The sequence below is a fragment of the Nicotiana tabacum genome, chromosome 1, assembly GCF_000715075.1.
Source record: "Nicotiana tabacum cultivar K326 chromosome 1, ASM71507v2, whole genome shotgun sequence".
Lineage (NCBI taxonomy): Eukaryota > Viridiplantae > Streptophyta > Magnoliopsida > Solanales > Solanaceae > Nicotiana > Nicotiana tabacum.
The window spans coordinates 7,571,617-7,584,353 of NC_134080.1; the positions used below are offsets into that span (position 1 = coordinate 7,571,617).

The window sequence follows — 12,737 nt, forward strand, 5'->3', positions numbered from 1 at the left end:
TATACACTACTTGATTTTATATAATTTCGCCACAGATTGGGCATGTAGCAGATGTGGGAATCTATCCTTGGATGCATTGTGGGTGAAATTTTGTGGCTGCATTGAAGCTGAACTTCGCCTCCAATCATCTTGCTTAAGCATATTGTGCAAATTTCTGCAGGACGCTCCTGCATCGCTATGTCCCTCTCTACTAGATCACGTACACACCACTTTCTGATGCCAATTGTCACCGCACACGTGAGTTCCATCACAACCCCGATAAAAGCATAGGATTTTCACACGATCTTTGCCCAACTACCACGACGATGTACGTGTTGTGTAGCAACATGGCTTTCGGACAGTAGAATTAACCCGAAAACCAATTTGGACATTGTAGCACTTTATTTTATATAATGCCGCGACAGATTGGGCAGGTAGTAGATCTAGACATCCATCTATGGATGCAATGCGGGTGAAACTTATGGCCGCATGGAAGCTCAATGTCTCCTCCAATCATCTCGTTCAAGAAGATCGTACAATTTTGACTATGTATAAGATTTTCAAAAAGTTTTTACTAATATATAGAAGATGCACGTGTGACGCACGAGATGTACGTGAGGTGCACACGAGATGACAATGTTTTCAGCATAAACAGGTAGTGATCCAAAGGTCCATTTTTTGTTCTATAGATTGAAATTTGATTTTGAGACTTCCGGGAGTTTGATAGTGAATTATAACTAATTAATAAAGCAAATAAAAAAAATACTAAAATACAGAAAGTAAATCCAAGCTTTGAAATTCAACTGCACGTGTGGCCTATATCTAAGTGACAATTAAGAATTACTGAACATTAAAATACACCCCATCCCACAAAATAGTATAGTAAAGAAGAATATTCCACTTGATAACATAGTTCTCGTAGCTAAAATTATGACAGTTGTAAAAAACTAAACTTATTAGTTAACCTATACACTACTTGATTTTATAATTTCGCGACAAATTGGGCATGTAGCAGATGTGGGAATGCATCCTTGGATGCATTGCGGGTAAAATTTGCGGATGCATCGAAGCTGAAATTCGCCTCTAGTCATCTTGCTCAAGCATATTGTACAAATTTCTACACGATGCTCCTGCATCTCTATGTTTCTCTCCGCTAGATCACGTTTGCACCACTTTTTGATGGTAATAGTCACCGCACATGTGAGTGCCATCACAACCCCGATAAAAGTATAGGATTTTCACGCGGGCTTTGTCCAGCTACCACGGGGGTGCACGTGTTGCGCAACAACATGGCTTTTGGATAGTAGAATTAACCCAAAAACCAATTTGGACAATGTAGCACTTTATTTCTTAAAATGCCGCGACAGATTGGACAGGTAGTAGATCTGGACATCCATCTATGGATGCGATGCGGGTGAAACTTATGGCTGCATGGAAGCTCAACGTCTCCTCCAATCATCTCGTTCATGTAGATTGTACAAATTTGACTATGTATAAGATTTTCGAAAAGTATTTACTAATATATAGAAGATGCACGTGTGACGCACGAGATGCACGTGAGGTGCACACGAGATGACATTGTTTTGAGCATAAGCATATAATGATTTAAAGGTCCATTTTTGTATCGAAATTCAATTTCGAGACTTCCGATAGTTTGATAATGAATTATATCTAATTAATAAAGCAAATTAAAAAAATACTAAAATACAGAAAGTAAATCCAAGCCTTGAAATTCAACTGCACATGTGGCCTGCATCTAGGTGACAATTGAGAATTACTAGACATTAAAATACATCCCATCCCACAAAATAGTATAGTAAAGAAAAATATTTAACTTGATAACATAATTCTAATAGCCAAAATTCTTACAGTTGTAACAAACTAAAATTATTAGTTAACTTATACACTTCTTGATTTTATATAATTTCGCAACAGATTGGGCATGTAGATGATGTGGGAATCCATCATTGGATGCATTGCGGGTGAAATTTGTGGCTGCATCGAAGCTGAACTTCGCCTCCAGTCATCTCGCTCAAGCATATTGTACAATTTCTACAGGACGCTCCTGCATCACTATGTTTCTCTCCGCTAGATCACGTACACACCATTTTCTGATGCCAATAGTCATCGCACACGTGAGTGCCATCACAACCCAGATAAAAGCATAGGATTTTCACACGGGCTTTGTCCAGCTACCACGGGGGTGCACATGTTGTGCAGCAACATGGCTTTCTGACAGTAGAATTACCCGAAAACCAATTTGGACATTGTAGCACTTTATTTCATATAATGCTGCGACAGATTGGACATGTAGTAGATTAGGAGATCCATCTATTTATGTAATGCGGGTGTAACCTATGGCAGCATGGAAGCTCAACGTCTCCTCTAATAATCTCATTCAAGCAGATCGTACAAATTTTGACTCTGTATAAAATTTTCGAAAAGTTTTTACTAATATATAGAAGATACACGTGTGACGCACGAGATGCACGTGAGGTGCACACGAGATGACATTGTTTTGATCATAAGCATGTAATGATCCAAAAGTCCATTTTTAGTTCTAGAATCGAAATTCGATTTCGAAACTTCCGATAGTTTGATAATGAATTATATCTAATTAATACAACAAATAAAAAAAATACTAAAATACAGAAAGTAAATCCAAGCCTTGTAATTCAACTAAACATGTGGCCTACATCTAGGTGACAATTGAGAATTACTAGACATTAAAATACATCCCATCCCACAAAATAGTATAGTAAAGAAGAATATTCAACTTGATAACATAATTCTCATAGCTAAAATTCTAGCAGTTGTAACAAACTAAATTATTAATTAACTTATACAATACTTGATTTTATATAATTTCGCAACAGATTGGGCATGTAGATGATGTGGGAATCTATCCTTGGATGCATTGCGAGTGAAATTTGTGGCTGCATCTAAGCTGAACTTCACCTCCAGTCATCTCGCTTAAGCACATTGTACAAATTTCTGCAGGATGCTCCAGCATCTCTATGTCCCTCTCCGCTAGATAACGTACACACCACTTTCTGATGCCAATACTCACCACACACGTGAGTGCCATCATGACCTAGATAAAAGCATAGGATTTTCACGGGGGCTTTGCCCAACTACCACGGGGGTGCACGTGTCATGCAACAACATGGCTTTAGGACAGTAGAATTAACCCGAAAACCAATTTGGACATTGTAGCACTTTATTTCATATAATGCCGCGACAGATTGAACAGGTAGTAGATCTGGACATCCATCTATATATGCAATACAAGCGAAACTTATGGCCGCATGGAAGCTCAACGTCTCCTCCAATCATCTCGTTCAAGCAGATCGTACAAATCTTGACCCTGTATAAAATTTTCGATAAGTTTTTACTAATATATAGAAGATGCATGTGTGACGCACGAGATGCATGTGAGCTGCACACGAGATGACATTGTTTTGAGCATAAGCATGTAATGATCCAAAGGTCCATTATTAGTTCTACAAATCAAAATTTGATTTCGAGGCTTCCGGAAGTTTGATAATGAATTATATCTAATTAATAAAGCAAATAAAACAAATACTAAAATACACAAAGTAAATCTAAGCCTTGAAAATCAACTGCACATGTGGCCTACATCTAAGTGACAATTGAGAATTACTAAACATTAAAATACACCCCATTCCACAAAATAGTATAGTAAAGAAGAATATTCCACTTGATAACATAATTCTCGTAGCTAAAATTCTGACAGTTGTGACAAACTAAAATTATTAGTTAACTTATACACTACTTGATTTTATAATTTCGTGACAGATTGGGCATGTAGCAGATGTGGGAATCCATCCTTGGATGCATTGTGGGTGATTTTTGTGGCTGCATCGAAGCTGAACTTCACCTCCAATCATCTCGCTCAAGCATATTGTACAAATTTATGCAGTACCACTCCGCTAGATCACGTACACACCACTTTCTGATGCCAATAGTCACCGCACACATGAGTGCCATCACAACCTCGATAAAATCATAGGATTTTCATGCGGGCGTTGACCAGATTCTACAGGGGGTGCACATGTTGTGCAACAACATGGCTTTTGGACAATAGAATTAACCCGAAAACCAATTTGGACATTGTAGCACTTTATTTCATATAATGCCACGACAAATTGGGCAGGGATTAGATCTGGATATCCATCTATAGATGCACTGCGGGTGAAACTTATGGCCGCATGGAAGCTCAACGTCACCTCCAATCATCTCTTTCAAGTCTATCGTACAAATTTTGACCCTGTATAAGATTTTCGAAAAGTTTTACTAATATATAAAAGATGCATGTGAGGTGCACAGGAGATGACATTGTATTAAGCATAAGCATGTAATGATCCAAAGGTCCATTTTTAGTTCTAGAGATCTAAATTTGATTTCTAGACTTCCGGGAGTTTGATAATGAATTATACCTAGTTAATAAAGTAAATAAAAAAATACTAAAATACAGAAAGTAAATCCAAGCCTTGAAATTCAACTGCACATGTGGCCTAAATCTAGGTGACAATTGAGAATTACTGGACATTAAAATACATCCCATCCCACAAAATAGTATATTAAAGAAGAATATTCCACTTGATAACATAGTTCTCGTAGCTAAAATTCTTATAGTTATAACAAACTAAAATTATTATTTAACCTATACACTACTTGATTTTATATAATTTCGCGACAGATTGGGCATGTAGCAGATGTGGGAATCCATTCTTGGATGCATTGCGGGTGAAATTTGTGGCTGCATCTAAGCTAAACTTCACCTCCAATTATCTCGTTCAAGCATATTGTACAAATTTCTGCAGGACTCTCTCGCGTCTCTATGTCCCTCTCTACTAGATCACGTACACACCACTTTCTGATGCTAATAGTCAATGCACACGTGAGTGCCATCACAACCCCGATAAAATCATAGGATTTTCATGCGGGCTTTGACCAGATACCACAGGGGGTGCATGTGTTGCACAGAAACATGGCTTTTGGATAGTAGAGTTAACCCGAAAACCAATTTGGACATTGTAGTACTTTATTTCATATAATGCCGTGACAAATTGGTCAGGGAGTAGATCTAGACATCCATCTATGGATGCAATGCGGGTGAAACTTATGGCCGCATGGAAGCTCAACGTCACCTCCAATCATCTCTTTCAAGCAGATCGTACAAAGTTTGACCCTGTATAAGATTTTCGAAAAGTTTTACTAATATATAGAAGATGCACGTGTGACGCATGAGATGCATGTGAGGTGCACACGAGATGACATTGTTTTAAGCATAAGCATGTAATGATCCATAGGTCCATTTTTAGTTCTAGAGATCGAAATTCGATTTCTAGACTTCCGGGAGTTTGATAACGAATTATATCTAATTAATAAAGCAAATAAAAAAATACTAAAATACAGAAAATAAATCCAAGCCTTGAAATTCAACTGCACATGTGGCCTACATCTAGGTGACAATTACTAGACATTAAAATACATCCCATCCCACAAAATAGTAAAGTAAAGAAGAATATTCCACTTGATAACATAGTTCTCGTAGCTAACCCGCCGCCCCTGAAACCCCTCCCCTCTCTCAAACTCTTTCGAACATTCCCTAACCCTAGCCGTCTCTCACCGTCTTCAACCTTAAAACCACCGGAATCCATGGCTTCTCAGGCCATGGGAGCCCTATACTTACCTCCTTTTGCTCTTATATACTTGATACTTGAAGATTCGAGGTCTAACCTCGAAGGTTTTCACTCAGGCCTCCGCCGATTCAAGGTTCCACGGCCCTCTCCGGCTCTGTTCCTGTAACACCCCGTAAAAATTCGACTTAGGTATGAATGAGTTAAAGGAATAGTTAGGATATATTTTGAACATGTGAAGTCCCATCGGGATGATTATGGATGAAATAGTTAATTCAAAATCAAGATGGAAAGTGAGGTGCATAAGATTTGACAAAATCGACTAAGTTTGTAGAAGGTTCATATTCCAGCAAGTTTTAGTGAAAATTTGTAAGGGTTTTGGGAAAACTCAAAGAATATAAGTTGTAGGTGTTTGAAATTTCTTTCCAATGATATATTGTGGAGCCCAAACGAAGCTCTGTACAAAATGTTATGCCCGTTTTACAAAGAGGCATGCAACCACCGCAGTCCTGCCGTGTTTTACCGCGACCGCAGTGGCGAGGCAGTGTCTCAGCGATTTACCACGGTCGAGACCGCGGTCGCACCAACCGGGATGTGGTAGATGACTTTGGAAGTCATTTTTAGCCCTATTTCATCCCCCACAGCCCCAAAACATGAACACTTTCTTTGGAAAGTAAAGCTCTCAAAAACCTAACTCCTTAAGGGTTCTTCCACCACCCAAGGTAAGTTCTAATGGTGATTCTAAATTAATTTCAATTTTCCAACATCTTATTAACATGGGTAAACCCTCCATTTCATTAGATGTTCGATTGAGACATCATTGTTGAGAGAAGGAAGCCTAGAACTCGAATTCAAAGGGTTTGAACTTAAAACATGTAATGTCTTCACCCTCTAATTGGTTCTAGCATTGTTTTAATGATTATATACCCTAGTTCACGAGATATGAGTTGATGGGTTTGATATAAAAGCATGAACTATTATAGGGTTGGGGTGTTGAGTGTTGATTACTGGTTAAGGGTGTTGTTTACATTATCGGTGATGAAGAATAATGTTGATATAATCATTTGAGACTTTAAAATTTATCTAGGAACAAGAGAATGGGTTGTTGGGTGTAGAGACACCATTAATAAGGGCTATGAAGCTTTATTTTGACCAAGTGTTTGATGAAATGCTTAAGTGACCAAAACATGAGCATCATAGCTAATATGGAATCCCTTTGACTTGTATTGCTATAGATTAAAGTTGAAAGGGTTGACAAACATTGTATTACGCTCAAGGGCAGGAAGTTAAGGTATGTAAGGCTAACTCTTTACGTTTGGGAATGTCTATGATTCTCCCTACGTCCCATTCATTATGACCATTAACAGTTTCCTCAGAAAGTAACTATGCCTTAGTTCCTTGAATAATAGTAGAACTTCTATTCTCTAGATGACATAGTCTCATAATCATTGGATATTATATGAGTTTCAGTTATGATAAATCAACTTATTATGAATACTCATCTCAGTCTAATCCTATACACTTTTTCAGTATCATGTAACATGGTATGGCTCATTATTTCAGTATCATGTATTGTAATATGATTCTCAGTTCCTGATTTTATATTCTTGAATATTGAACACCTGTATTTATATATATATATATATATATATATATATATATATATATATATATATATATATATATATATATATATATATATATATATATATATATATATATATATATATATATATATATATATATATATATATATATATATATATATATATATATATATATATATATATATATATATATATATATATATATATATATATATATATATATATATATATATATTGGGCCTGAGGCTGCAGTTTAATGTTCAGATAAACAGGTTGTTCATCATTTAGAAGAGGGAGTATTCACATCCTTACTTCCTTGTTCAGTTATCAGTTTATCAGCTAGCAGTTCAGTTTCAGTTTCAGTGTTGACAGTTCTTTTGTTCAGATATTTTACATACCAGTACAATCCTTTTTCCCAGGGCCTACATCTCACGATGCAGGTAACGATTTTTAGGTTGACAATTCTGCTTACTAGGACATCTCATATTAGCTATTGGTGAGCCCCAGTCTTCCGGGGCCTTATCTCTCTGTTGTTTTAGTCTCTATAGTATTTCAGTTAATAAGGTATACCGGGGACCTTGTACCGGTAAATAGTTAGCATTTTCAGCATTCTTTAGAGGCTTCGTACACTATAACCCAGTCAGTCAGATATTAGCAGGCTTTCATGTGTTAGCCTTGTCGACTACTTGTTTATACTTGCAGACCTTTCAGTATTTTCCGCATCTATGGTATTTTAGTCAGACTCTTTAGTAGATTATCATGTTTTATATTTACCTCTAGCTCATAGTTATACCACGTGTTGATCCAGCCATGCAGTTGGTTCGCTCGGTCACATGCAGTCAGGCACTAAGTGCCGTGTTACGCCCAGACCATGGTTTTGGGCGTGACAAAGCTTGATATCAAAGCCCTAGGTACAAGAGTCCTAGGGAGTCTATGAAGCCATGTCCAGTGGGGTCTCTTTTATGTGTGTGTGCGCGCCACACATGTAAATAGTTGACCACCAAGACATCTAGGATTATTCCATTTCTTTCATACTCTAGATCGTGAATTAGAGCTATGATTTCAGGAATCTTTCTAACCCATGCGAATCTTGTATTTTAGAAAAATGCATGCAAAAAGAAAGTACACCAGCAGGGCCACGGCTACTAGCCAGGGGGCCACGACTAATGTTGCTCAGGAGGAGGGCACTCCGGCCTAGGGGGTTGCACCGGGCTCAGTGCCTAGTGCTTCAAACATGGATGTCAGGGGAGCTATCCAATTGCTCACCTAGATTGTTGCTACTCAGGCTCAAAGGAAGGGAACAAGTGATGTTCATGAGACAGGTAGTTCCAGGTCTAGGGAATTCCTCAACATGAAACCTCCAGTCTTCACAGGGTCCAAAAAGGATGAGGATCCGCAAAACTTCATTGATGTGGTTCAAAAGATATTTCGAGTGATGCATGCTACAGACACTAAGGCAGCAGAGCTTGCTGCATACCAGCTGAAGGATGTTGCCAACACTTGGTATGAAACATGGGAAGAGTCCCGAGGGGAGGATGCAGATCCTGCGATTGGAAAGAGTTTGCAGATATGTTCCTTGAGCACTTTCTACCCATTGAGGTCTTGGAAGCTAAGGCTTTGGAGTTTGATAGACTCAGACAGAATCATATGAGTGTAAATGAGTACTACCTCAAGTTCATCTCTCTAGCCAAGTATGCTCCGGAAATGGTACGTGATATGAGGGCTAGAGTTAGGCGGTTTGTATTGGGGCTTTCAGATGATTTGTTTGCTGATGCTAATATAGCTTCTTAGAATAATGACATGACCATCACTAAGATGGTTGCCTTTGTTCAAGGGAACGAAGACAGGTTGAAGGAAGAAGAGCAGCTACGGAGAGAGAAGGAGAGGGAATTCAGCAAGAGAGCTAATTATGCAGGAAATTTCAACCATGGGGGATCTCAAGCAGGAGGCAATTGCCAATTTTTCAAGAAATCAAAATCAGGACCTGCTCCATCTTCAGCTAGTGCACCATTTCAGAGGTCAAAGTTTAACAAGAAAAACCAAATTTTAGAACAACAGACTCACAGTCACATGCTAGTGTGGGCTACAGAGTCCCTGGTTACCCTATTTGCAACACTTGTGGTAAGAGGCACCCAGGGTTCTATCATTTGGGCAAAAATGTTTGCTTTGGGTGCAGTCAGCAGGGCCACTTCTTGAGGGATTGTCCATCGGCAAAACAGAACAATGGCGGCAATGTAGCTCAGTCCACTAATTCAGTAGCCCAGAATAACTCTCAGGCCCAACAAGGGCGCGGTGTAGCAAAGTCTAATAATGTAGGCGATGGTCGAAACCACTTGTATGCACTGGAAGACCGTTAGGATACAAAGGCTCGTGGAGATGTTGTCACAGATATGCTAACAATATTCACTTTTGATGTCTATGCTCTTATAGATCCGGGATCCACCCTATCTTATGTAACCCCATATATTGCAAAGAAATTTGGGATAGAACCAGAAAAGTTGTGTGAACCCTTTGGAGTGTCCACTCCAGTTGGAGAATCAGTTATAGCAAGGTGTATCTATAGGGGATGTCCAGTCAAAGTGCATCATCGTCTTACTGTAGCAGACTTAATAGAATTGGAGATGTTAGACTTCGATGTGATCATGGGCATGGATTGGTTAGAGTCATGTTATGCCAAAGTGGGTTGTAGAACCAAAATAGTAAGTTTTGAATTTCCCGGTGAACCAGTCTTAGAATGGAAGGGTGATGTAGTAGCACCTGGGGGTAGGTTTATTTCCTATCTTAAAGCTAGAAAGATAATCTCCAAAGGATATATCTATCACCTGGTTCGAGTTAAGGATGCAGATGCTCTGATCCCCACTCTCCAGTCGGTACCAATTGTAAATGAGTTTCCAGAAGTGTTTCCCAAAGATCTCCCTGGAATTCCTCTCGATAGAGAGATTGACTTTAGAATTGATCTATTTCCAGGAACTAAGCCAATATCTATTCCACCTTACAGAATGGCTCCAGCAGAGTTGAAATAGTTAAAAGTCCAGTTGAAAAACCTTCTAGATAAGAGATTTATAAGGCCAAGTGTCTCACCTTGGGGCGCACCGGTCTTGTCTGTCCGAAAGAAGGATGGGTCTTTGCGTATGTGCATTGACTATCGTCAGTTGAATAAAGTCACCATCAAGAACAAGTACCCTCTTCCCAGAATAGATGATTTATTTGATCAACTTCAGGGTGCCCAGTGTTATTCCAAGATTGACCTCAGATCAGGATACCATCAGTTGACGGTTAAGGAAGTTAATATTCCAAAAACAGCTTTTAGGACTCGATATGGGCATTTCGAATTTTTGGTAATGTCATTTGGTTTAACGAATGCACCAGCAGCTTTCATGGATCTTATGAATAGGGTCTTCAAGACTTTTCTTGATTTGTTTGTTATCGTGTTTATTGATGACATCTTGATTTATTCCCGTAGTGAGACTGACCATGTAGAACATCTCAGAATTGTGTTGCAGACACTGCAGGATCACAAGCTATATGCAAAATTTTCTAAGTGTGAATTGTAGTTGAAATTAGTAGCGTTTTTGGGCCATGTCATCTCAAGGGAAGGCGTGAAGGTGGACTTTCAGAAAATAGAGGCAACGAAGAATTGGCCTAGACCCACCTCTGTATCTGATATAAGGAGTTTCTTGGGTCTAGCAGGCTATTATATGCGTTTCGTAGAGGGATTTTCTTCTATCTCGTCCCCTTTGAGTAGATTAACTCAGAAGAAAGTCAAGTTTCAATGGTCGAACGCGTGCGAGAAAAGTTTTGAGGAGTTAAAGAAGAGATTGACTTCAGCTCCAGTCCTGACACTACCAGAAGGAACCGAAGGGTTCGTTGTTTATTGTGATGCTTCAGGGGTTGGTCTTGGGTATGTATTAATGCAGCACAGTAAAGTCATAGCCTACGCGTTGAGACATCTCAAGGGTCACGAGAAGAATTATCCGACTCATGACCTTGAATTAGCAGCTGTGGTGTTCGTGCTTAAGATCTGGCGCCATTATTTGTTAGGGGAACATGTTGACATTTTTACAGATCACAAGAGTCTCCAGTACAACTTCAAGCAAAGAGAATTAAATCTACGTCAGAGAAGGTGGCTCGAATTACTTAAAGATTATGATGTTGATATCCTCTATCATCCGGGGAAAGCAAATGTTGTAGCCGATACTCTCAGTCGGCGTTCTATGGGCAGCTTAGCTCACATTGAGGCAGACAAGCAAATTATGATGAAGGAAGTCCACCACTTAGCAAATCTAGGAGTTCGACTTTTGGACTTCGAAGATGGTGGTGTTGTTCTCCAGAACAGGGCTGAATCCTCCTTAGTAGCCTAAGTAAAAGAAAAACAATTCAGTGATCCCTACTTATTGCAGCTGAAAGAAGGAATTCATAAACACAAGACTATGGCTTTTGAACAAGGGGGAGATGATGGTACTTTAAGATACAGAAGCAGACTATGCGTTCCAGACATAGATGGGCTCAAAGAGCAAATTATGTCAGAAGCCCACAATTCTAGGTATTCTATTCACCCAGGTTCCACAAAGATGTATCATGATCTTAAGGAGGTTTATTGGTGGAACGATATGAAAAAGAATATAGCAGATTTCGTGGCAAAGTGTCCAAATTGTCAGCAGGTGAAAGTCGAACACCAGAGACTAGGCAGTTTAACTCAGAATATAGAAATTCCCATATGGAAATGGGAGATGATAAACATGGACTTAATAATAGGTCTACCTTGCTCGTTCTGGAAGCATGATTTGATTTGGGTGATTGTAGACCGACTTACCAAGTCAGCTCACTTCTTGCCAGTGAAGACTACAGATTCGGCTGAGGATCATGCCAAGTTGTATATCAAAGAAATTGTCCGATTGCATGGGACTCCTTTGTCCATTATCTCAGATCATGGTGCTCAGTTCACAACAAACTTTTGGAAATCCTTTTAGAAGGGATTGGGCATAAGGGTGACCTCAACACCACTTTTCATCCTCAGACAGATGGCTAGGCGGAACACACCATTCAGACTCTTGAGGATATGTTGAGGGCATGTGTTATTGATTTTAAAGGTAATTGGGACGATCATCTACCGGTCATTGAGTTTGCTTATAATAATAGCTATCACTCTAGTATCAAGATGGAACCATACGAAGCTCTGTATGGGTGAAGGTGTAGATCACCAATTGGTTGGTTCGAAGTCGGAGAAGCAGAGTTGTTAGGACCTGATTTGGTCTATCAGTCCATGGAGAAAGTCAACATGATACAAAGTCATTTGAAGACGGCTCAAAGTTGCCAAAAGTCCTATTCGGACGTACGATGTAGAGACTTAGAATTCCAAGTTGATGATTGGGTGTTTCTGAAAGTATTTCCCATGAAAGGCGTTATGAGATTTGGGAAGAAGGGGAAACTTATTCCCTGCTATATTGGTCCATATAGAATCATGCGAAGGATCAGACATGTGGCT

General features: G+C 39.1%; 1 protein-coding gene across 1 annotated transcript; it reads left to right on the top strand.

The window, feature by feature from the left end:
* The first annotated feature begins 9,642 nt into the window (after window positions 1–9,642).
* LOC142161887 (uncharacterized) lies at window positions 9,643–10,275 on the top strand. Its single transcript, XM_075217876.1, has one exon. The coding sequence runs from the start codon at window positions 9,643–9,645 to the stop codon at window positions 10,273–10,275; it is 633 nt and encodes a 210-aa protein (XP_075073977.1).
* The last annotated feature ends 2,462 nt before the right edge of the window (window positions 10,276–12,737 follow it).

What these genes read in the sequence shown, in the direction of transcription:
- LOC142161887 (XM_075217876.1), top strand. Translation starts at nt 9,643, where the DNA reads ATGCTAACAATATTCACTTTTGATGTCTATGCTCTTATAGATCCGGGA.